The sequence below is a fragment of the Etheostoma cragini genome, chromosome 8 (assembly GCF_013103735.1).
Source record: "Etheostoma cragini isolate CJK2018 chromosome 8, CSU_Ecrag_1.0, whole genome shotgun sequence".
NCBI lineage: Eukaryota > Metazoa > Chordata > Actinopteri > Perciformes > Percidae > Etheostoma > Etheostoma cragini.
Genome location: NC_048414.1, coordinates 15,390,975 through 15,418,505, shown reverse-complemented (window position 1 = coordinate 15,418,505; position 27,531 = coordinate 15,390,975). Strand labels below are relative to the sequence as shown.

At 40.2% G+C, this 27,531-nt stretch overlaps 1 protein-coding gene across 1 annotated transcript in view; it reads right to left on the bottom strand.

The window, feature by feature from the left end:
- Positions 1 to 595: 595 nt before the first annotated feature.
- The window catches only part of tmem117 (transmembrane protein 117), a 43,631-nt gene continuing 16,695 nt past the window's right edge, over positions 596 to 27,531 (bottom strand). Inside the window, exons 3-8 of the mRNA XM_034879722.1 lie at positions 23,356 to 23,488; positions 12,825 to 12,924; positions 10,146 to 10,243; positions 8,061 to 8,220; positions 4,902 to 5,031; positions 596 to 3,890 (exon numbers count right to left, since the gene is read on the bottom strand). Coding sequence (XP_034735613.1) covers positions 3,235 to 3,890; positions 4,902 to 5,031; positions 8,061 to 8,220; positions 10,146 to 10,243; positions 12,825 to 12,924; positions 23,356 to 23,488 — 1,277 coding nt within the window. The 3' untranslated portion in view covers positions 596 to 3,234. The remainder of the gene's footprint in view (positions 3,891 to 4,901; positions 5,032 to 8,060; positions 8,221 to 10,145; positions 10,244 to 12,824; positions 12,925 to 23,355; positions 23,489 to 27,531) is intronic.

Below are 27,531 nucleotides of genomic sequence, written 5' to 3'. Positions count from 1 at the left end.
ATTCATCCTTTAGGGAATCTGAATATCTACATATTTTCTTGGCCATGTATTTATTTGGCCAGTCTATTTTATACATCTATCCCAAAAGCCACACGTTTTCCTTTTTTCATAACTTATTAATTATCGCAGGACCAAGGAGCACTTGGAGAGGTCCCAACCCTGGTGTGATAACTACTGCCTCCAAATCTCTGTTCACTTTTCCTTCCTCAGATATTTTCAACCCAATATGTAACTCATTCACACGTATACGTGCAGATCTGCAAGAAAATCAGCTGGGGAACAAAGCCCATTACAAATTCAAATTGTTTCTCACTGGGATAAATCAAACAAAGACAGGCCCATAGCAGGGCTCATACTAATCTGAGCCCAGTGTCATGTGTACGCAGGCTACATATTCAAGTGTCCTTGTGAAGATAGTATCATTATTTCTCATATCGCCCATATTAATTGGGTCAGCAGCTGCAAGAAGCTTGAACAGTGCTGTTGCTTGGCAACAATTTCCCAAGCAAATACAAAAAAACGTAACATTTGTAAACCTTGTTAAAAAATGTTCTAACATAATTGAATCTCACAAATTGGTCAAGAGAAAATGGAGTAGATAACAAAGCTATTAATTTATTGGTAACACAAGGTTCAACAGATGTACAGTACACTGAGCAAACACCGAAAGGAGATTTCCTCTCCTTCATGTAAAAAAAGCACAAACACACAGGAACTGATGGAAGTGTCAGTTTTGCAACACAATACAATGAAAACATTAAATTGGATAACAAAGAGGAAACCTGCACTTTCACTTCACATTAAACACAATACATTACAAACAGATTAGACCCCTTCAAGTCCAGAGAGGTTCTGCCCTTTGGTGAGACACTAATATCTAATGTCCTCATAGAGCTCTAATGTATAAAAGGATAATTACAAAGCCAGGAGCTGCAAACTAATTATGCTAAATTAATTGACCTCTTCACAGAATGGCCTTTGTCAAAAACAAGTGTAGCAAACACTTACGCACTTCACAAGCCTTCAGTGCACACAAAAACACACACACAACATGAACTATTAGGTATAAAACTGACACAGTTTATTGACGGGAATAGACACCTCAGACTCCACAATGTACTACAAACACACACACACACACACACACACACAGAGGGAATTCCTTTAAGGACCCTGGAGTGCGCCACTGGAATATTTAATAAGTTTAACAGTGTTATATATGATCAATTAATACATGAAAACTATTATGGATTATTAAATCAATTGATTAGAGGTTACTTTAATTGGTGTATGAATAAACTATTTGACTAAGACATGTAAGAATGAAATCCAACCCCTCAGAGCAGCAGCAGAAGCTCTGACTGGCCAATACCTTCTATAACAGCTGGCCAATCCGAGCTCGGTCTGGATTAGATTCCACAAGATGTAGATATAGAGAGATGTCTTTAAATTCAAGCCATTCAGAAAGGAAAACTGTAAATGGTAAAGCAGCAGACACATGAATTGTGAGATGCATTATGATAGGAAGACACACAAGGAAATACAATGTCATTTTTCAACAAATTTATAAATACATTTTTTGACTACATATTTTCATTTATCATTTGAAGATAGAATAATAAAATAATGCAGAATCATTAACTGGCAAATGTAATGATCTTTTATTCATTATTTTGTACGTTGCTATATAAATATATAAATGCTAGCAATTTATTAATTGATTATAAGTTAATACCGCAAAAAACCCGGGCTATATTACTTATAATAATGTTTAACAAAACTCTTGCACAATTGGGTTATTAAGGAGCAAAGGATCTGGATTTGATACCTCCCTCTTTTTGGAAAATCATTTACCCAGGACAGTATAGCACATTACAGTCCATTATAATGCCGAGTGATGAGCAATAACACATAATATCATTCCACTCTGTCTATCATGAATAGATCTTCTGAATTAGCATATCATCTTATGCAGCGCTTTCTGTTCAATAGTGAATTATTTGTTATCTTTGGTCACATTTAGATGCAAAGTACTTACTGAAATGTGCCAAACTTATATAAAGCAGTACGGTTAGTAATGTTGTAATAATTGAGTAGGTATTTGCACTTTACAGAAAACTACTGAAGTGCATAATGTTTTGGACCACGAACACCAAATATAGATATATATATATATATATTTTTTTTTTAAAGAGACTTTGTAGCAAAGTAAAATATTTAAAAAGGCAGTGAACACTTTCAAAGCCTGTGTAAAGATCCATACTGCAGGTTTCAGTTGCAGCCAAATGCCAGGGATTCTTTTTTTTACACCAGAATAATGTGTCAAATAAATAAATACATTTTCATGCATTTACCAGGCTGCTTCTAAAACTTTTAAGGTTTATCTAGACAAAAAGAAGCCCTGAGCTTTGGAGCAGAAGCCTCGTCTGCACTTCAATGACATGTTTATGCCAAGGGCAAAACCACCTTTCCGACTCTTTTGGTATTCAGTCCAGGTGCAGCAGCAACATAAGCAAACATGAGGAGGCTACTTGGTTGAATATTTGATCTTAAATGATTTAATTTATTATCTCTGCAAACTAATATCAAGTGAAGGGATATGAATAGGTCTTTGAAGTACATTGATGTTCACAATTATGTAATTTCAACAAGAAGTGAGAGTAAGAGTGACCTCACATGAAAAAAAATGAAAGTTTTGGGATCAAATGAGGTAACAATTATCCGTATATTAAAGCACATATAAGTCTTACATTTTGTTGCCTGTATGGACTGAATATGTTTCTGTCTGTATCTGAAGATATGAAATATAAAGGCACTATTGTAGTTGTAACACTGGTGTGATACAATAAAATCCACCTGACTGCAGTTTCACAACTGTAGAAATACTCCTGATACAGGCACCAAAATAGTTTCCCGTGACAAAATTGAAATATGAAAATGCAAAATCCGAGCGAGCACCATGTGAATTTAAAGTTTGCATTCTGTTTTTTAAAAAGATAGTTTTACAAAAATATATTCAGACAAATGCAACTGCAATCTGCAGGCCGCATCAAGATTACGGAGCATAGCGTTGTCCTTCTCCCGACTCTCATATACAGTTGTGGTCAACTTCTGTTGCAGCTTGGTGCTATCCGAAGGAAAACCTTGATTTAAGATCTTGATGAACTACATTTTGAACTTTCATTTTTAATCAGTCCACACTTAAATAGTTCAATGTTTCATGAGCTCCTGACATTATGGAGAGAGCTTGTGGACATCAAAAGAGACTGCTGGTTCCTCAGCGCTGTCAATCACAATGCTTGAATGTGTCTCTTGGGTATCCATGGAAATCGTTGAGTTCGTAGAGGACGTTGCTCCAAAGTGTGGCCCGTCCACCGAGAGCAGCATGGGCATTCCCGTTCGTTTCAGACTGTCACCCATGGTTATGTGCACCTCCTCTGGCGTCACACCCATCTCCTTGCTGTACTCCGACGGCGACTTTCTCTTGATCCTCTCATACGTCTTGTCTTGGTTTTCCGTGAAGGTCTCACTCTCCTGAAATCGCCCAAAAAACCAAATGAAGAATCCGAAGAGGACAAAAGCCGCCAGGCTCGGGATGAAGGCCAGGCACTTAATGTCCAGGCTGGCTCCGGTGTAGCGGCTATGGAGGAACATGTCCCGCTCCACGTAGGTTAAGTTGCTGTCAGGATTGATGTTGGTGGAGCGCCACTTGTAGGTGAGTGTGCTGTGGTTGAAGGAGCTGAGTGTTTCTGGCTCCTCCACTGTGAAGATCTTCTCACCAGGCCCAACATACTGACCGTACTCGTAGGGCTTGTAGAAGATCTGGTTCTTCCACATGTTAAGGTCCAATATCAGGACAAGGAAGATGATACCGTAGTTGAACCACTTACCTGTCACAAGACACAGGACTTTGGTTAGATTACAGACTATTTTTTGACAGATAAGCAAGGAATAAACATGGACACACTGTACAGATAATTTAACAGACAGACAGATGGATGTACAGTGCAAGCCTACTCCAAACTAGATTTAAAGGGCAGAGTCAGACAGATAGATACGCTGTCACCTTCCTTTATCAGGAATCCCACTCCCTTTGCATATCTCTCACGGATTGAGACAGATCCATTTGTATGTGCTACTTCCTCAACAGTATCTTCTAACAAGATCACTACATTACCACGAGACAGCCATCTCCCCAGGTTGACTGATAGCAGGCAGATGTCTCCCCGGGTACATGCAACACCTCTCTCTTTCTCTCCCCGTGATATGCCGTTAATAAGCTTTTAGTTAAACCAATCACGTCGAACCGGAGTCATTTCCATAATGCTTAATGGATATGCAACGCATTAGGGTTAACAACCTTTCCCGAATCCCTGAGCGTTTGAACAGCTTCACATTTACCACAGGAACATTGGTTTTGCCTTCTCTTTATGGCTGTGAGTCAGCGTGTGCACTCAATGGAACAAAATGGAGAAACCGGGAGGACAGTTTCAAATGGGAAAGACACGCGCTTGCCGAGAACATTAAGACACAGACGTGAAAGATGAGGAGAGATGTGTCTCGGCAAACGACAGGGAGGAACACGAGAAACACCGTTTCAGCAGTGGAGCCACCTGTGTGCCACATCAGCTACACATGTATTATAAATTGTTGCTGTGGTTTAACCATCAAACTGTTTCCTACATGCAGGAAAATGCTAAACTAGAGCAGGGAGTGCAAGTTTGGCATTCATAACACAATGCAGAAGTAGGCCAAACTATAAACTATAAGTATGTCTCCCTTATTTTTTGCCATATAATCAGTTAATGAATATGGGCTTTAATTTGAAACTGTAAAGAACTATTTAGTAAGGGAGAGACACTGTTCTTTGCATGCAGCACCGTGCACATGTCTGCTTGTACCTGTGATATGAATGTGGTACTCCTCTTTAAAGATACTCTTGCAGACAGGAAGCTTGACCTTCACATGCGTAGTTGACATTCCTGGTAGATTCATATCCAGGTCACCCATGAATTGAGGGAACTCCCAGTCCTGAAACAAGCAAACACACGCATTCACACACGTAAATGTTTCTTGCCACTTTCATAACGTTGCCTCGGCTGCAAAAACACATTTCACCAACCACATTGACATGACAAATGTCAGCCATGTATCGAGCTTTATTGGGTGAGGAAAACAATGAACTTTCTCATATTTGCTGATATTAAGTCTCTGTGGAGTATCTTCATGGACTAACTGGGGGTCAAACTTGGTGCCAGCTGCTGTACACTGAAAACTACACTGTGTGTTTACAGGCGTGTGGAGTGTACTAATGTGCACTGGGATTTCAACATGTCAAAACACATCAACAGGCCCCCCAAACTGACATTTAGAAGCAGCCCATGCCCTGTGGTGTCACTTGGCTCTTTTTGCTAGTATGTAGTTGTATTTGGGGACCAGAAGCAGTTGCGACTCTTGATGGGATGCATATGCAAACTAAATGAATCAATTTAATGAATGAAATATAATTTTACGGGTGGCAAACAATTTAGAGCGGATCTTTCCAAAACTATGTGCATCTCCAAAATGCTTTAACTTTTAACTTTAAATGGGCTAAGAGAACAAAACTGTGATCACCGTTGTGACTTTTCAGTAAATTAAATGTAGACAATTTTGCTTAATTGAATATGCTAAGAAAATTGAATTGTACATGTTTGTCCTGTCTTATTTTTCCCTAAATACTGACTTTGGAGGCCTGTATTTGACTTTGTGACATCAGTTGGTTCCTTCAATAAAAAAAGTAAGCTTATTAATGGACATTACTATCATAATTGCTTTATTTTATAGTGAATCTGTTTCTACTGTTAGAAGTGTAATACAAATATATATTTGAGGTACTCAAAACTCAAAAAGAATCCCTACCGTAACTGTAATTAGTTACTAGCTATTTATGCACTATGAAAGTGTGTATTTAAAATGACTAACACATTTGAAACTGATAAAAATCACACAGAGGCTGAACATTTAAATGTTCTTTCTATTGAGCTGACTTAATCACCTCGCAAATCATCATCGCTGTAAAGAAACAAAAACAAGGCACGTAATTTATTTTTATTTTTATATTGGCTACATTTTCCCGTTGTTTGCACAGAGCGTCTGGCTGCATTATATTATCACAAGTCTAGATTTCCTGTCTCCTCATGTGATCCAGAGTTTCCCATGTCAATATCTAAGAAAAGCATAACAGCTTGATGATGGCCCCTTGGATATTAATTAAGTCCTCCCGTCCTCTTCCATATCTGCAGTATCTGTTGCTATAGCACTAACAGGCATGGCATTTAAGCCATGTACCTCCCTCCCACAAAATAATGAGTCTCAAAGACATATAGGGGGAAGAGTAAACTGGTAGTGTATATCATCAGCATATGTAAATGCATGTATGCACATACACAAAGGCCATAGAAATCTGACACTTAGCTGGGAAAATGCAGAGAAACAGTACAATTATACACAAAATTATGAAAAACAGTAAAACCCAGCTTGGAGGCAAATCCAGACAGGTCATTAATTGGGGTATTAATTAGTTTGAGAACAACAACACCCATCTTTTCTCATGGAGGTGAAGGATTAACTATGGCACCCTGAGCTCCAAGATGGAGGCAAATGAAGCTGTAGAGAGGGCTGCGACGGATGAATTTTTATTGACTGGTGGAATGTAGCGACGGCCGCCAGTGCTTGGGCCGTATAACGACGCAGGCTAACTATAATATATAGTATATAGTTATAAATAACTGTAGTAAATGTGCTTGCTGTACACTGTGCAGAAAAGGAGAAGGGCCTGCCGTAAACAAATTCATGCAAATAGCGAGTGATATACCTCCTCCAAGTAAGGCGGAGAGGGAGTCACAGGGAGGAGAGAGAGTAGCAGGGGCCAGACCCTCCCTGTGGGTCAAACCAAGATGTCAAAATAGGGAGTATGTCCTTCATGTCAAACCACAGATGTGTTTTTATTTTTTTTTAGAAAGCTGGCCTCAGCAAAACATCAGCATCTTTGTGATAAAATGCTTGCATACTACTCTAGGCTGAGCTGTTTCTATATATCTGCATAATCACAATAATAGGCTAAATAAATGAGAAAAAAACACAGTTTGAAGTATTAACTGGCCAGAACGGCCAGAAGCCCTGCTTAAATTAATTAATTGTTTCAATAAATAAGTTGAGAAATAACTTTTAGTGGTGCAGTTGTTTTAATACATAACACCATGGGAATTAAAGTGGTGTCCTTGCCAGGTTTCTGCAGAGTGGTGTATTTGTTACACTAGAAAATGTTCTCCCATGCAGTTGCAGGCTCTTAGTAATTGGCATAATCAACAGAATGGAATCGTATATTTTGGAAGACACCAAATATTAGTCTTGTGTCCTCAAATACCCACCAACAAGGCCTTGTGAAATATGTTCATTAAGCATTTGGACGAGTCGTGTTGAATTAGGCCCGTAGTCAAACCCCATAGATGATTGGCCTGTAGTTCTGGCTCCTGGCTAATGGCGTAAAGAAAAATCTAAAAACGCCTTCTCCCACTCTCTATCTCCTCAATACACAGTTATGCCCAGACAAACACATTTGCATATTCATGAGCCACTGACACAGGCTTTATTGATGTACACTCTCCTGTGGGAGGGAGGACATTGGGTGGAAAAAAAAGAGGGGGGAAAGAGAAAGTGAGAAATACTCCAATCTTATGAGTCATCATGAAAGAAAATAAACTAGTCTCACAAGGGAGGGGGGGGGGGGGCAAGGGTGAGGTCTCGGAAACAGGGATGTAGGAGATGTAAAAGAGTAGACAACAGTTTGTATATCTTAATATTTGTGGGTGTATGTATGTGTGTTTGTGCATGCACTTGTGTCCATGCCAACTGAGAGTGATCAAACACCCCTGTCGCCGCTCTGATGAATAGGAGTGGGGGGGGGGGGGGGGGGGGGGGGGGGGGGGGGGGGGGGGGGACTGGCATGATGGGTAGCAGAGTAAGCCCAGATATGTCCCAGCTCCCTTTTTTTAATTGGCCACAGGGGAGCGGCCTACCTGCATGACAATGAGAAGGTCGAAGACCAAGATGAAGGAGGCCAGGAAGGCTCTGGAGACCTCGTCGCTGGGCAGGAAGCCTCGGTTCAGGTTGTCCCAGCTGATCCAGTCGGTACTGATGACCAGAACGACCACCGACGTCAGCGAGATGAGCACCGTCCTGCAGCGAGAAGAGGAGAGGAGAGGAGGAAACATAAGGAGGTTATATAAAAGAGAAAAAAGGAAAAGGAAAGGAAAGAAGGAAAAGAAAGCAGAGTTGGATTAAGCGAGGGTAGGAGAGTAGAAAAGAGAAGAGGATAAGGAGAAGAGCAAAAGGAAGAAATAAGAGGAAGGAAGTAGGGAACAAAAAAGAAGGAAAGGGGAAGGGGGGAAAAAAGGAAGAGGAAGGGAGAAAGCACAGGAGAGGAGACGAGGAAAGGGGAGAGAGAGACAAGGATAGAAAAGGAAAGGGAGGCGGGGAGATACATCAATGAATGACGCACATTAAAAAGTGCAGGACCTTGAAAAAACGTTTAAATATCATTTTAAAATTGCAAACTAGATGACAGTTAATAGTGTTTATCTTGGAAGACGAACAGCTCCACTTCCTCACTTGCTCGAAAAGATAAACCAGATAAATTCAGTTTCTCTTTTCATGGACCAAACAATGTATTGAACAACAATTTTACCTGGATTTGAAAAATGGCAGCAGATAAAGCTTCCAGGAAGATGAATGTGCACAGAGGAAAACTGTTTCTGTTTGTCAGTTTGTGGAAGCAGAGACAATGCAGTTCAAATCCTACTGCATAAATATTTCCATGTATTTCCATATTTAACATGAGCCAAAATATTTAATTTACTTTCATACTGGGATTTCTGTGTTTACTTCTGTGATCTTTTACACTCTCTACATTGTGTTTATGTCACATTGTTATAATTCTGCATTCACAGATTACTGGAAAATGTCTAAGCCATGAGAAAGAGGCAAAATGAGAAAGGCTAGTACTATTGTCCACTGTGCACTGTGTCTCAATGTCACCCGGTGGTTGCTGTGCTGTTGTGTGCATTCTCACACCACACATCAGCTGGCTGCATTGCAGATAGCGAATGCCAGCTTATATCCCATTTCAACTGTTAGGGAGATGCATTTTTAAGGTTTTTATTATTCCACATAGGAAATATTTTTGGCACTGTCCTTCACAATTTGCCACGGCCCTTCAGCGCAATACATATTCAGAAACGCACTTATCTATCATATTTCAAGCTATGAATTTCAAACAAAGCTTGTCAAATCTGGCATTGATTGTTACAGTGCGAGTTGAGGCATCTGCCAATAAAATGAAGGGCTGCAGAAAAAGTCAGAGAACAATTTGTCTGCTTGCATTCTAATCGCAGGTGAATCAATTCTGGGAAAGGAAATGTTAAAGACCACAGCCAAACTGTATTTGAAGAGGGAGATGTCTATAGCCCGACCTCTCTATGGACATATCAAACAGATGTCAAACTGTTTAAATCGTATTGTCTTCTTCACGTCCTTCACTTCTCCCTCTAACCCTAAAATGAACCGCTGGAGAGGCGTTCGCATGTCGTATTTGACTGACAGCCCTGAGCCACTTTGGTGAATGAACACCGCTGGGACAGTGCAGTGGTGGTGTAATACATCTAAACAGGGAGCACTTCTTCTTGGCTGTCGAGTAATGGGCATATCAGACATGGTTTGCAGCATTTGTTTAGCAGTTATTTAAGGGTCACACCTTATGGTACAAGAAGTAGAAGGCAGGGCTATGGTTTGCACCGCAACCTTGCTGTATCCATTGATTTTCACCCTGTTCTTCTAATTAAAGGTGCTGACACTGAGTGAGGATAGATTAACACGGTTATTGACTGTATGTAACCCTGCAATGTGCTGGGGAGACCACAAAACACACACATATGCATGCACAAACACATCTACAGAGACTTGTAGGAATATATAATGCATTTTAGTAAGCCATTTGATAGAGAAATTGTCACGAGCATGTGCATGCAGACAGAGAGAGACACACAGCCTAACAGTATATTTCACACAACCTAACAGTTTATGTAAAATGTATGAAGACAATTTACCAGAATAGAACAATCCTGTTGTTGCCTTGTTTCCAAAACCTTCTGGCTGTTTTGCCCCAGTCTGGGTAGTGCTGATCCTGGAGCATCATATCAGTCACCTGCAGAAAGGAAATTGCATATACAATTACATATGAAGATTGGATGTTGAGGAGGTTAGTTTATGGGTGGGCTTTAACATACAGGACTTTCAAGCCAGAGTGGAGTTTGCTTAATTCATATTATATATATATATATATATATATATATATATATATATATATATATATATATATATATATACACATATATATATATATACATATATATACACATATACTAATATATATGCTAAATAACAAATAATTCTAGATGGAAAAAAGTGACAGTATGCCTGTTTATATTCAAATACCGAATACTGTAGTTGATACTGAATAACACTTTGTCTGTGATTAAGCACTAATGAGTCTGTGATTATATTCGATAAATATGGACTTGTTGTTACATAATGTTTTGGTTGCATCTGTCTTTCTGCTGCCTATATCAGTTGGTGATAATGTTGTAATTTTCAATTTTCTTACATGAATACAGAGTTGTATTAGAGAGCATTTTATCCACGAGTATGAACATTGGCACTATATTCTTTGTGTGTAGCCACTGCAGAAGCAAGGTCAGTACATCAATAAAGCGCCTCACTGCAGATACTGTAGATCTTGTTGAAAAAAAGTATTTGAAATAGGGCGATGTATGAGCTGTTTCAGCATAGCAAAAAAACAGACAATACCTGTTCGCTCATCTAGTGAAGACACACTGTAAATATGCAAGGCGGAGGAGACACAGAGGTCATCTTGAAAGTGTCTTGTTGAGTTAAATCGAATGTAAAAAAAAAAAAGAGTAATTTTTGGAATCAGCACTTTGCCTTGCCCAACTTTCTCTTTCTCTCTAATATATACACACACACACACACACACACACACACACACACACACACACACACACACACACACACACAAACACACACCTTCCTTTCCCTGATTCACCTTCTCACTTGCTGCTTCCCCCGTCTCCCTTCTGACCAGACTCTACATTTCCCTTTCTCCTTCACCTCTGTTTCTTATCCTTACCTCCCTCCTCCACCGACTCTCCTGTCTCTCCTTCCACCCGCTATCTTTCGCTGCAGTATGTACTGTAGAATACTAATGTGACCGGTGAGGGAGCTTGTCAACTTGTCTCAGCTGTTTGCATGCCGGTGCCAGAACCCCACTCCTCCCACCACAGGTAGTCTACTCCCGCTGGAGCTCTCCTCCTCTCTTTATGTTGACAAATGAACAGAGGTAGCTTTCTCCTCCAACATACCCCTTCAATCCCTGCGGATTCATTGTTTCCTTTGACCCATCTCAGATCAAACTGCATGTTACGCTCAGGATTTGGGGGCAGATTAAACTAGATTGGCAGTGAGGGCTTTAAGTGTGTACCTTTTGAGAGGATACACCTGACCTAGAAATTGGAGGATTGTGTGAAGAATGGCTACACCGTGTATTTTCCATATGATTCTAATATTCTCATTATATTAACTTTGAGCTGAATATAGAAATATAGCTAAACGTAGCAACATTTGCTGCTCTGTAAGCCTGTAATGCTTTATACACACACAACAAAAGAAAATTGATAAATAAACGTTATTCCTGTATGCCCCCAATCTGCGGTTGTATAGCTGCAGAGTCGGACTAGTGAGGGTTACATTCAATGCATGGACAATACTGCATCAGATCCATTTAATTTGGGTTTCATTACCTTAAAAACAAGCTTTGGCAATTGTGAGGCATCCATGAATGTTTGCTTTTTCAGACACTTATACATTACTATGCAGCATATCAGATATTTTGGAGCTTTCAAAAAGAGTTATCATGATTATGATTTAAATGTTTACTTTAACACTTTTTACAATTCAGATACTAGTAATTATGGTAAATCCAATATTACATGTACACGGCTCAAGCTGTACTTCATCAGCACCGCTGTGCTTTGAGCTGAATGTTAAAAGCCAATAAAATTAGCATGCTGCTAACATTGGCATTTAACATTCCTACAGCTAGCTGGTAGCTACGGGGACTATGAATGTTACTGGACGTTAACACGCTCACGTAACACCTTGCACACCTGCACAATGTAATGTTTTAGAATGTAAACATGAAAGTATTTGGCGAGTTAGCATGCTAACATTTAGCTAGGTACACTGTCAACTACTGAAAACAACATTTAACGTTTTAGAACTTGGCCTTTCTATTCAATAAAACACTGTTGGTTATGGTTATATTTCCCATAGTAAGGTATGGAAATGATTGTTGTTTTCATATCAGTACTAAAAACTGTTCAGCATGTTAATATAATGTACTAATGTTTAGCAATTTAGCAGGAATTTGCTGGAATTTGGTTAGTGACATGGTTATTAAATTAAGAGTTATCTTGTTATGAAATTAAGTGTTGAAAAGTGTAAATTTAGACCTGCTGGAACAGGATGATAATTTAGGTGATCACCAAAATAGATTGGATTCATTCTTCATCTGAGGGCCCTGAACATCTGAAAGTTACCAAACCATGTAATTTTATGTAAATAATGTAGGACTAAAATTCTAAATGAAATTGTTCCTTTCATAAATGCAAACTTATTACATTTTAGGACAACAAGAGTTGAAATCTCACCATCCACGCAGTGACAAAGTCTCCCATCCACGTCCCCACTGCAGCAATCTTCATAAAACTCTCATTCCTGATGCCCATGTACTCCGTCACCATGTGAGGCCTGCAAGTAAAGAAGAGTGAAAAGGACATAAAAAATGAAGTGTATGTTATGAGGGTGGTAAAAGGAGGCAAAAAAAGGAAGGCAGCAACAAGACTCACAAAAAGACCCAAAAGAGGGAGAGTCAGTGAAGGGGCAAAAAGAAAATGGTCACTGCCGCTAAGTATCATGATGCTAGCTGTCAGAGTCAATCAATATCAATCTGATCCTGGGAAAACAAAGAGCGATGGCTCTACCTTCCATGAAACCCTGAGGATTGTAAACAATTTACACCAGAGCAATCACTGCTTACATTTGGTCCTGTAGTGTTTGGCAAATTATCCATTTGTTTGGCAACTTTGTCCCATGTCTAGTTGATTTCAAATCAACACGGTCATCCCAAATATACCCCAGTATTAATGTACTAGATAGGAGAGAGCTCAGTTAACATCAACTGCAGCAGCACAGAATCAAAACAAAGACTAGGTCAACCCTCATGTTACTTGTTGACCCGTTTTAAGTTAATTTATTTATTTTTTGTCATAAAAAATGGGCTGTCAAATAAGCGCTGAAAATGTCAACATTAAAAATATCAAAACACTTTGGCAAGAAATCCAAAAATGAAAGATAATAATGTTGAAAAAAAATGACCATGGTTGACAGGAAGACAACAGAAGGGTTAAGACACGCCATTAGAGAAACAATCTCACATGCAATAGTTTCTGATTGGAAATGACATGCTTTCTTTGGAGTCCTTGTTATGCCTTCATCTCTGTACAGTACGTGAAGATAAGAGGCTTTTGTTCAGCCCCACAAACCTCACCAAACACACTCGCACGCACACCATATCACTCTATTTTCTGTAGGTAATAGCACAGGGAGGGAGGAAAAGTGGGTCAGTCACCTCCTATATGGGACCTGTGCCGGGGAGCGAGGAGGAGAACAGAGGGGAGCGAGGAGGTCTGTTTGATCTCCTGGCAGCCAGTGTCTTAGAGGCTGAGTGGAGCAGGTGGGCACCCATAACCTCCCCCTCAAGTCCCATCTCTCCCCCCCCCTCACACCCCCACAGGTCACACTCATGAATATAATAGATGGCGATGGATAGGGCTCTGGCTATGCTTTCAAGGGGTCGTATTTGAAGTCAATGGCTCCATTTGTCTTTGTTTTCCCCCGGTCATTTTCTGGACGCCTGCAAACACCAATAAAAATGTTTTCTATTGAGCAGAGAGCTCTGGAAAAAAAAACTGCCTACAACCTTGGTGGTGTACAGTTCACTTCCTCTCTTTCCCCTTGATGGTTTATTTTTATTTACTCAATTAGCTGATAGCATTAAGGGTTCTATTTGCAGTGCTGTTCACTTTGGAAATGAGTCCTTGTCAGACAAGTCTAACAATCATTTGAAAAGCAATGGGGGGTTAATCCTTTTAAGCTATTAGCTAATGAGCAGCTTTAATAGGTGTTCATTTTTAATTAATGATAATTGCTAGTGCTTTTTCATATTATGTACGAGTCCAGATCTGAAAAGCATAACAAGTGTTCTTAGGCAATACAGAAGAATTATGAGTTGTAGGAAGCCAGTGACCCAAATTGCCAACTACCTGTTGTTTACAATTGTGCAAGTAATACTCTTCCCTGGAAGGAAAGCTTTTAAAAATCATATGTCGTCAATGCAGCATCCATTTAAAAGATGTGACAGAATTTTATTGATAAAAACATGCAGTATCGCGGGTGATGCATTGCCCCGTGCAAGCCTGCAAATTAAATGGCCTTGATTTGAATGGCAATTTATATCTGTATTAAGTCAGTTAGACATTCAGTGGCTTGGCACTGCTCCAGTTACCAAGGAGATCCCATTGGGAGTCATTTACCCACGGCAAAATTCTGATCAATACCTCTGGAAATGCTTTCTGGCACAACATATACTACGCTGTAAATAAAATAAATAAAAAAACTAACCCACCACCAACCCTTACCCTTATCACACATTTAATTGCGCAAATGTTACCTCTGTGCGGAAAGTCTTGTTTTATTTTTTTTGCAGAGAACCTATGATGAGTTTGGGGACTCTTTGCACTGCGTGATCAGAGGCAGAACTCTCTGTCTTATTCATGCTGACTGAAAATTTAATGGCCTTTAGAGCCGGATGACCTAATGAGAGAATTCAGTGTAGTGGAACATCAGTGTAGTGGCACCATGAATAATCAGCCCTAAAATGGCTGCAGTGGCTTAATCGCAGAGCCAGTGGCAGTGGCAGTGCCAGCACGGCCAGCTCAGCCAGCTCTGACCCTCTGTGGAATGTTATCAGGTTCCCCACACTTGTTCAGACAAAATATTCAAGGACATGTCAATGCCTTTCAAAGTCTTGTTCCATCACATGCAAGAATTACAATGTTGTGCAGAGGGTACAGGGCGTTACGGGGTCATAAAGTTACTGTATGAGTTTAGATGTTAACTTTGTGTGACATTAACCAATGAAAAAGGCCATTTTAACTGTTGTTAATAAAGTGGTCAGCTGCACGATCATTGCTTTTTTATCTTACTTAAATGATCTTTAGTGCTAAGAAGTCATTGTTTTTTAGATTGCTCAGTTAAAAAGTTGCTGCTTATTGTATTTTAATGTGATTAAGCTTGAGTATTATCACGATACTCCTCTATGTTTGTCTGATTAGCTAACACTGCACATGTTAACATCATAATTCTTCCATCTATAATCATTCCAATATGTTTTTATCATACAATGGGTCACCTGCTGTGCACCAGATTGTTATTTTATAATTATAGGTCAAATATTGTTTTAAATGAAAGGAGCTTAAACTGTAATCAAAATTGTTCGTGATTTATTTTTTGTTTATAAATATTATAAAGTATATATTTTCTAATATATGAAAATGCTTTCTCCTTTAAAATGTGCATGACCTGTGGACACATGAATGCAGTTAGTAACTGATCTGCCATGTAAAGAGGTTTTAAATACATGTACACCTATAAAAGCATTTCCCCTTGATTTTCCCATTAAATCAACAACTCACACTGCAGCTAAGTGCCAAAAACACTTTGCAATGTCATGCTGTGCTATTAACCAAGCACTTTCTACAACTCCATGTATTCAATTTCTTTCTTTTTTTATATCAAAGTCCCAACTCATGGATTACAAGGCCCATGAGAGCTCTAAATATTAAGCTCATGAAACAGCATGTTGAGAGACTTTTCACTACTCTGACTCATCAAAACTCTGATTTATATTATTATTTAGAGCCAGTGATTTAGTAGCTGTGGCAACTGAGTGACCTCTTCTGCCCTGTAAAGGCTGCACTCATTCAGAACATTAAATTGCGACCCTGGCTGGCTCCACATCAAAATGCACTGCCTCTCCCCCCCCCGTGCACAACAGTATCTATGATTGCATTTACAGTATACAATGCTGAGCTGTAGTAGTTACCAGGGAGCATAAAGCTGTCAATACTCTTTTTACTATCACTATAGAATTACTCAAAGCAACTGAAAAACTTCAATTTCAATTCATCTCTCAGTACAGAACCAGCCCACGTGTTGTATTAAACTGGCTGGAGATTAAAGGAACACACCACTGTTTGTTGAAATAGGGCTTATCACGGTAGCCTAACTGTAGATGTCAACGCATGTTTTGTCTCAGTGCATGCCTTGTTTTAGTCCGATGCAACACCGGCAGCGCTGCCGCTAGTTAGCTTAACACAACGAGTGCAAATAGCAATGCAGATTAAGACTAGATAATGTCCTGGACGGGCTTCGACTGTGATTCCACCCAAAATAGTCCCAAATCAATATCTGCCTAGGAAATCGTCTAGTCTTTATCTGCATTGCTATTCGTACTGGTTGTGAATACGCAGGCCACAATGAGTAATTAGGTTGTTGTTATTTACTTGTTGGCTCAATTTTACTCAAACCATGCTAACGGCAACATAGGATTCTATTCACTATGCTAAGCTAACTAGCAGCGGCGCCGGCAGTGTTGCACCGGACTAAAACAATGCAAGCTCTAAGATAACAGCACCTGACCTTTTTGTGCTACCAAAGGACACAAGTCATAAATTACTTATTACTTATGATTATCAATGTATTGATTTTAAATGGTATTTTTAGTTTGACAAGTAGAAAGTTTTTATAAAAGAACTCTTGAATTCAACCATAATCACCTAATATTTACACACACAAACACACACAAACACACACACACACACACACACACACACACACACACACACACACACACACACAAACACACACACAGTTGTACTTTTATGCCTTTAAACAACTTCTGCACTGTGTGGTATTTAGAAATGTCAGGACATGCTTTATGATTTGGCCTTTATTGAAAAATTGCCCCCAGAACATCAACCAGTTAATGCAACAAAGGAATAAACCATGCAAAATGGTGAATTTTAAATAAAACGGAACTGAGAAATGATTATTCCATCCATCCATCTTTGTCCGCTTATCTGGTATCGGGGCGTGGGGGGCAGCAGCTCCAGCAGGGGACCCCAAACTTCCCTTTCCCGAGCCACATTAACCAGCTCCGACTGGGGGATCCCGAGGCGTTCCCAAGCAAGGTTGAAAATATAATCCCTCCACCTAGTCCTGGGTCTTCCCCGAGGCCTCCTCCCAGTTGGACAATACGCCAATTCTCCAACCAATCTCTAGCTTCATTGTCCCTTCACTTGCGAACAAGACCCCAAGGTATTTGAACTCCTTCACTTGGGGTAAGGACTCATTCCCTACCTGAAGGCACTCCATCGGTTTCATTCTGAGAACCATGGCCTGCAAACCGATCCAGCGTGTGCTGAAGGTCACAGGCTGATGATGCCATCAGGACCACATAATCCGCAAAAAGCAGCGATGAGATCCCCAGCCCACCGAACTGCAACCCCTCCCCACCCTGACTACGCCTCGATATCCTGTTCATAAATACAAGAAATTAGTGAAACCTGAAACGAGTCCGACTTACTGCAGAGAACCTGGACACAGCTCTCGCTCTGGTCATACAGATATTGGATGGCCCTGAGAAGGGACCCCCTCACCCCATACTCCTGCAGCACCTCCCACAGTATCTCCCAGGTCATATGCCTTCTCCAGATCCACAAAACACATTTAGACCGGTTGGGCATACTCCCAGGCTCACTCCAGGATCCTTGCGAGAGTGAAGATCTGATCCACTGTTTCACAACAAGGACGGAATCCGCATTATTCCTCTTCAACCTGAGGTTCGACTATCGGCCAAACCCTCCTTTCCAGCACCTTGGCGTAGACTTTACCAGGGAGGTAGTGTGAGACCCCTATAATTGGCACACACCCTCTGGTCCCCCTTTTTGAAGAGGGAAACCACCACTCCGGTCTGCCACTCCCTAGGCATTGTCCCAGACCTCCACCCAATGTTGAAGAGGCGTGTCAACCAAAACAGCCGATCCACACCCAGAGCTTTCAGTTTTTCAGGACTGATCTCATCAATCCCTGGCACTTTGCCACTGTGGAGTTGTTTTACTACCTCAGCAACTTCCACCAGGGAAATTGACAACAATCCCCCATCATCCTCCTTCTCTGCCTCTGCCATAGACAACTACGGAGTCCCCCACTGGAGCCCTATACAGGACTCCATTCAAGGTTTCCAAGAAGGCTGAATACTCCAAACTCTTGTTCGGTGCATATGCACAAACAACAGACAGAGTGTGCCCCCCCCCCCCTTACACAAATGCCGACACATTCATCAATTATACAATACAGTACATGTATCGTATATATCCCCAGTGGACGCACACCGCCGTCAAGGTTATGACGTTTATTATTTACAATGTGGCTGTTTCTCTTTATGTCACAGTGAGGTACATTATATGGAGGAACTGGGCTGAAGCCCGTCCTGACACTCCTTCCCTCTGTCCCAGAAAACAGCACGATAATATAATCAGAGAGGAAATGACCAACTTCACTGCTTCATATAGCACAAATTCTGTTTTAGAGGTATTCTGAGGAAAGAGAAAATGACTTTAAAAGGGAAAGCTCTACACTAAACACTCATTAAATACATAATGAGTCATTTTGAGATACCAACGTAATGTGCATGTGTAGGAGTGTGAAAGACAGCAGCAGATATGCTTAGAAAGAAGGTGTGGGTGTGTGAAAGTATGAGAGGCAGTGTAGAGTGTGGAAGGCAAAGAAAGTTCAATGAATCTTAAATGCGAGGCATTTACTGCGATTTACACACAGCAACAGGTTTCTATATCATGTCTTAAAAGTGAAGCTGTTTCCGTCAATATCTAGCATGGTTTTGGTGTTGTCCCAAATATTATGATAAGCAAATCAGTTCATTTAAAGAAAACAAAAAATCCTTTTATGGCTGCAATAAATAATAATTTTGTATTATAGATTAATCTGACACTTGTATTCTTGATTAATTGATCACAGTATTTGTTTGTTTATCTGACGTGTCCAAAGGCCAAAAATCTTCCATTTCTTATCACATAACAAAAAAAGAACAAATGTCACAATTAAGCGGCATGAACCAGAACATTTGGTTAATGTTGCTCGAAAAATTATCATTTATTTTGTCATTTGACAAATCTTTTAGCTCATCACCTTACATGCCCCAAAATCACATAAAGAAGAAACAGATGTTGATTAATCCATGAATTTTTAATTTAATAATCAAAATAATATATAAAATAATAAACTGTTAATACAATAATAATCTATTTGTGTGGGAGAGTATTGTAAAACACACAACCAAGCAGTTGAATTGTGTTTGGAGAAGCTTTCCAAACTCTGCTATTGAGAAATGCGGATTTGTCTGGTTACACCACAAACTCCCGCGCCAAACCAGCACATCCTGAACAAGTCTGCAATGAACACACAGAGACCAAACCAACATCAAGACTGCGAAAAAAAACTGATGTCCAAACGCTGAGTAACTTTGAGCATTATTGAGATTAGTAACTGTAATATGATTGCTGAATTTCAAATTTTAATCCCTTTCACTTACAATACTTAGTAAAAGTAATCACATTTCTGCCCAACGCTGTCTATGACTATCCCTATGTCAAATATCTAACACTAACAGAGACAGCTTATTGTACATTTCAGTATTGGGAAACAGCCGGATAACAGAATTATAGAACCCATGTTGAAACATGCTGCTGTACTGTAGGCAGCAGCAAGTCCCATATGTGAGTGCATGCAACAGGAGGCATCTGCGTACCAAAACATGCTATTTATTCAGCCTTTTAAATCCACTTGTCCATGGTATTACCCCAGCTTACTGCCAGACAAGCAAACCGACAGACGAGGGGGACTGGCCTACACGCAGCACAAAGAATCATGGTAAACAAAAGACAAATACCCTCATAGGATGGGGTCTAATCCCGCTCAGGGTATCACTGTAGTCAAATGCCACGTCCATCTATCCCCGCTCCTCATCAAAGATATCCACCAGCTGCAACCCCTGTTCATTACTCAGTACGCGTCTCTTTCCCCCCTATTCTGACATCCATCCATCTATCCTTTACGGGGTAACAAAAATAATAGGTATAATAGTCATTTTACAGCTTTACTGTCCCTCTCCAGCTTCCTATTAGATCCCCACACACTCCCTCCTTCCATCCACGTACTTTACCACCCCCTTTCTCTAAATTAGTTGTGATTAATGTGTACGCCACGCATTGGGCCGTCTTAATTAAATAACACCATCTCATTAGGGGCTGATTTCGGCTGGTGATGATGCCGTAAAATGGTGGAATGGGATTTTGCGGCATGACAAAACAAGCCCGTCAAACTCCCTGGGCGGTCACACTCCCCTGGTTTCACACAAACAGCCCCCTCCTAATCTGACAGTTACATTAAAATGCAAATAGCCCAGATGTGAGGGTTTGGTATCAAGTGTGGTTTACAGCTCCCAGGGTGACACAATAGATGGGATTTTTCCCCCCCTTATTATGATATAAGCCAGGTAACAGGTTGATAGCTGTTGACCTAGAAGTGGCTGTTTAAATATTGGTACTGTTGGACATGCATAACATTAGTAAAAAATATCTCTTTGAGCTGAGGGATAATGGCTTTGATGTCATTTTGCATGACTAAACATGAATAAATACTTGTTATACTCCAAAAAGATTTACAATTTCTTATCAGTGATTGTTGTCTTGATGGCGTAGTTTATCTTCTTTCCTTGTGAATGTATCGCTAGCTTTAATTAAATCAAGCTCAAGATCGACGGAAAGGTCAAAGAAAATTAAAGCATATTAATGAGCAAAGGGCAAGGGCAGCATACAGCATCAGGTCAGCCAGACAGCAGGGAGACAGACTCCCCCCACCAACACCCCCCTCCTAACTCGCCACACACACACACACACTCATACACACACTCTCACCCACATACACATACACGTACAAGCTAACTTGAGCAAGGTGCGAGACGTGAACAATGTGGTTGGTGTGTGTGTGTGTGCGTGTGTCGCCCTGTCTAGCCACCAGAAGAGCATCCCCTGCAGTGCACCATCATGGCTACATGTCAAGGCCAGCTAACCCATGCCAAAATACCTACCCTTTAAAAACCCTTGGCAATTATAATACCTCACAGCGGCTTGTTCTTTTAGTACAAATAAAAAGGAAAAACACCATTCACTCCCACAGAGGGGCAGCTGCAGTCACAAAGGGATATTGTACTTTTCCTTTGTGCTGAAGCAAAAAGAAAACTACAACAGCCTCGCTGCGGGGCGAGGGACTGGTGGAGTAGTGAAGGGGGCGATGCAAATTGGGTTTGGACATAGTAGATCAAAACACTTAAGTTTCCCTGCATCATCAGGGCTGGAACAGTTCTATCACTCCGCCAGACTCCAATCCTCTCGGCCCCCTTTTTGCTCACTCTGCTGCATACATGCTGTTGCAGCGCGGAGACCGTCTTCCGAGGGGCATCCTGGCAGAGTGTGAACATTGATCTTACATGTCGGCCTTGAACAGAGACGTAAACACTAATGGTTTTTGGCAAGGCCCGGGTCCTCAGTGGACACACTGCTGGAGCAGAAAGAAAACAAGCGGGAAAGAGGGACAGGATGGGAGGGGTTTGGGACAAGTGCTGAAAAAGACCAGGTGTCTTGGCAGCGGCAGAATCACTTGCTTTACAACAGCACCATCTGTCTCTGTGAGGAGAGCCTTACATCATTGAATCACTGATGTCGCAGCTCTACACACATACAGTAAAAATAATAATGGATGAGTTTTAATGGTGTGTCAGCCAGTTTAATTGTTTAATAGGTTTTTATGGTTGCAACTTTTTTATATCAGGACATGTAATGCTGCCAATATGAGCTGAGTGACGAGCACATGTTATATATATATATTAATGACATGTCATATAATAAATTATATACTAGCCTCTAAGAAAAATGTCTGAATAACTCATTATTTTTCATTAAATATTATCCAAATGTCATCTAGTGAAACATTTTTGACAGCAAAGAACTGACAGACTCAAACGATTTCCTTTCCTCAACATTCTCAGAGGCAGAAAAAAAAAAAAAATCCCCTTTTTGACAGATGCACTCAGTGCGACTGCAAATGTAACTTTTTCCTGAGCAAGCAACACTCGTTGTCTCAACGGATCTGCCCCCTCTCTGCTCAGCCGCTCGCTTTCTTTTTCTCGGCCAACCAGAGAGAACGGACAAGATGGATGCCGGTGTCACCGCGCTGGCCAGAGTGACAGATGGGCTGATTATACAAACTTATCCCTCTGGCAATGGAAAAACACAACACCTTGCCTGAAAGCTAACAGCTTTTATCTGCCTGCACCTTATGGATAGTTGATGCTTTTTGTTTATAAGGAAAAGCAGCACTGTATGGACAGATGCCATTATAGCCCTGGCCTCCCTCTTGACAGATTGTACCTGAATAGACACTTGCCTGCCACACAGTTTTTTACAGCCCAAACCCACAAACTGGTAAATCACCCCGCCGTGACCTTGTGTCTGGCTGACTGGCTTCAAGGGCATGTTTTCCTTCCTCTAGACGGACACATTGCAAATGCACAAACGGATTCCTGTCACTAGGCTTGATGTGTGGGTGTCAAGCTCTGCAGTCCGCAGTGGTTTCTCAGCAGGTAAGCCAGGGCAACAGAAGTGAAAAACCAAGGCATTAACTTAGAGAGACATAGCAAGACATGTTAGTATTTGGCCAGAGATGTGTCAAAAAACTAGTCAAGATCATGGGAGAATACGTGTGGGTCCTAAAGGTGATCTTTAGGATTAACAACTGTCCCCTTGCTTGCTCCTATACCTGTGATTTAAGGTGTAGGCTAATTAATTAGACTGCTATTGAGTCTCTGTTAAGGCAAGACGTTAAGATATATTACGCCAGCCAAAGGTAAGGTGGCTCTTACAAATGGGAAGCAGAGAATGGGGGAAACGGGCAGTAGAGAGAGAGAAAGATTGAATGGCTTACTCCATGCTCCCAGCCATCAGCAGGAAAAGGTTGTAGATGTGTGAGAAGATGAAGAGGAAGAGGATGGCGCTGAAGAACATGGTCATCCAGGAGCCATGATCCTCGCGGAACATTTTCAGCCGCAGGTATCGACCTAAAGGGAGCATGACAAGGACATCGCTGTCAGTTGAGGTTCAAGCAGCACGTCAACCTGCTAACATGTATGGCCATGAAAATGGATGAAAGTAAATAAATTAGTCACATAGATCAATACTGTCCTACTCTATAAGACACGTGCCCTTTAGGAATCGGAATGAAGATTAAAGACCACTTTGAGGTGTCACGTCCACGGCCTTAAAGTAATTGTCTTATCCTCCGGAATTTCAACTGTTACCGTTTCATCATCAACTTAAACCGAAAATATTCTACATATACAACATTTCATCAGTTGGACATGCTATCAGAGGACTGATGCTCGCTTGTGTCTCATGATTTCATGAGTTCTGCATGATTAGATAAATGTTTCAGACATTTGTGAGGTGTGGTGTTTTTTTATACACAATCCAGGCTTGGAATCAAATTATGGAGAAATATCTCTCGGGCAGAACATGAGATTAATTCGGATATGCATCCCTCTGCACACAACACATAATCGCATGAGCTTGTCTTCTTGTGGTGGCGGCACTCAAATTTCACAATGACAACAATGTTTATTATACGAATTTTAGCGTGTTGTTGTACCTTGAAAGTGCTTTGAACTCCTCTGGGGCTAGCTATATACATATGGACAGACTCATTTAATTTTGTGTGCTCCGGATGACAAATAAAAAAATATTTACCTCTAATTCAAGGACTCACATTCTATTCTTCTGGTGAGAGTGACATTATGAAAAAGAATTACAATAAGTGCAGAATAAATTACAGAGAGATAAAAAAAAAATAACATATGTGATGCATAATGTAATAGTCTTTGATGTAAAGTAGGGCTCAAAAGTTTGTATGGTATTCGGGTCAATTTGACACATTTAAAATTTTTACAAGAAGAAAAATTGGTACAAATTACTTTTTTTCTAAATGAAAATCAATGGCCTTACCTTATTTTCTGTGATAAACATGTATTCCTGACTCAATTTAGAAATCTTTCTGGATATGACCACTTGTGTTTTTTCCATTGAGGATTTTTAACATTAATTATAACCTTATGACAAAAATCACACTTCAATTTTTTATTTTGTTCTAGTAGAGACTGATTGCATTCCCTAAACATATGTTATCTCAATTGAGATAAAGACACTATTTGTTAATAGATTATGAAGTACAATTTTATTTCGGAATTGTTTTTAAAACCCCAAATAAGTCACGGGTCAATTTGACCTGAAGGATACATGAAGGTCCTGAAAGTGAAGAAAACACAAGTTAATGTGCATAAAAAAGCCAAGAAAAGATGGGAAAATCTCCAAAAGGCAACAAATAACAGATTAGACATTTGTATAAATTATCACAAACATTTTATCACAAAATTGTTTTTTCTAGACAATTGCTTAGCACCCATGGTGCTGATTGTCGGGGCAAGGTCAGATGAGTCTGGGCAATTAAAACCTTAAGATTGACATCACCTGGTCTTTCCAGATGATTGAGAACAATCCATGACGCTGTCAGGTCTCAGCTTTCCAAAGGGGGGGTGCATGCCACAAACTCTGCCGGGTGGCCAAACTTTTTCAGATGCCATTTTTTTGTTTTCTGTTATTTTGAAAGAATAAATGATGGAAATAAAATCTAACTTTTTGTGACATATTATATGAATGCCTGATCTGTCATTTGATGCCTTTCAGAGATTTTTCCATCTTTTCTTGGCTTCTTTATGCACATTAAGACAAATTTTTACCTGGGGTGCCCAAACTTTCGAGCACCACTGTACCTCCCACACTGCTTGTGTAACAGAAGCAATCTACTTTTTTCATGTTGGGTGTCTGCTACCACCATTCAGACCTGAGTCAAAATTAGATTTGTTAAGAAAATAGATAAAATCAAACAGATTTCTTTTTTTAAAGGTTCGAAATTTAAGCTTCGAAGGCAGAGATATCCAAATGTTTAGCCCTTTGTGTGGGTCAAGCTTCAAAACCACTATATCCAAAATGGCCCATAATGCAACCAATAGCATCTTTTTCATTTGACCCTGGGAGAATCTTGAAAAACTGCTACGACCTGCAAAGCGAGGGTGACGTGACTGATGCAGGCTAGTTTTTGCTAGCGTTGCTAGCTTCTCTACTTGTACTGGACCAGAACGGTACCGGTGAAAAAGAGTGCAACAGCAAAGAGAAAAACACAATAAAGCGTAATTTCATTTGAACGTTTTTCTATTTATGGTTTTTAGTATCCACACACAAGCAAAGACAACATTGATGACACCTTTACAACATAATCTGGGTAATTTTCTCAGACTTGCCATAGCTCCCTCCAGAGGCTCAGAGGCTGAGTAGAACTCCCCATGATGAAGAAATTGATCATGATGTGTAAGTGCCCCTTTAAATTAAAAATACAGTTTTTCCTTTGACAAAATTCAGCCTAACTTTAGAGCGTTATTTTCCCCCCTTCCCGTCTTGTTTCATGATACAAATATCGCCACCTCAATAATTAAAGGTTATCAATTGTAAAGCTTTAAATCAGGAACTTCAGTATATAAAACAAGTAGCTAGTAGTAAATGGAAGGCTACCGCTGCTATTTCAATGTTCCAGATACATATCTAATCCAAATTTAGGTAAATATAAGTATCATCTTAGCATCGGCAGATACCCAATATTTAAATCCTCTTGCAGTGAACCTCCAACCATCAACTGCTTCAAGGTTAGTCAATTGACTGTTAAAAAAGAAAGCCTCTATAGGCTTAGCTACAAACCACTATTTCCACTACAACAGGCACGTTCACGCACACGCACACACACGCGCCAAAGCGGCACTCTTCCCAGGAACAACACTTTTTTTCTTCTCCAGCTCAGTCAGCATGCCTTTGAGTTACAGCTCCTCTGAGAACTCATTGTGTTTGTGTCCACACACACAGCCAGAAAGACAGCAAAGCAGAATGCTCCATTTATTTTCCCCATTACAGCCTGGCTGGTTCATTCTTCCATAGTTTTACATGCTGTTCAATCTCAGCTTGTTAACTTTTAGTTGTTGTTTTTTTTACAGCTGCGCACATAAAAAGATGTGGCGATTCCTATGGAGATGACAATCTTTGACTTAAAGTGCAGTTATAATTAGTGCTGTCAGTTAAACGAGTTATTAACGGCGTTAACGCAAACCCATTTTGACGGCATCATTTCTTTAATCACGAGATTAACGTTCATTTTGGCCTGGCAAACTTTGTAGTGTTTTCACATGCTGTTGAAACAACTAGTAACGTTAGAAAAACTACAACACCACATCTTGCTAGACCGGAAACAAAACAACAGACACGCCACACACACTTGTTTGGGCTTGCGAGCCGGGCTTGGAGTAGTAACTTTATGTTTTGAGTGGATGAAGAGTGTGAGACGCCGAAATCAATCAAAAGTCAATCAAAATGTATTTTTATAGCACTTTATAGAAACCAGCAGGTATCCAAATTGCTTAACATTAGAAACTAAAAGTAAAAAAACATATTATAAAATAGAAAGAACGAACATAGGAAACAGTAAAATCAGAAAAGGTTAGAAAGAAACAGAAGCATGAAATTGTCCCACCACTACAACATATTAAAAGCCAGACTACACAGATATGTTTTGAGTTCGGACCTAAAAAGTGCTACATCTGTATTAGTGCAAATATCACAGGATAACTTCAAGAGTGTCAGGGCAGCAACTGTAAAAGCCTGATCACCCCACCGTTTATACATCGACCTTGGTACTTCAAAAAGTCGCTGATCTGAAGAACACAACAACCGGTCCCGCAAAGTTAAAATTTCAGACAAATACTCCGGGGCCAAACCATTTAAAGCCTTAAAAACAACCAATAACATTTTAAAGTCTATTCTAAAATGCACAGGAAGCCGATGCAGGGTGTAGAGAAGAAGGGTGATAGGTGCACGTCTCGATGTATTTAAAATGGATGCCAATAACATTCTGAATGGAAAGTTTACTTTTTATAAATTGCCAAATGGTTTCATTGACAAGACCAAAGTGATCTGAGTGTTTTGCCGTTGTGAACTGAACTATCATCGC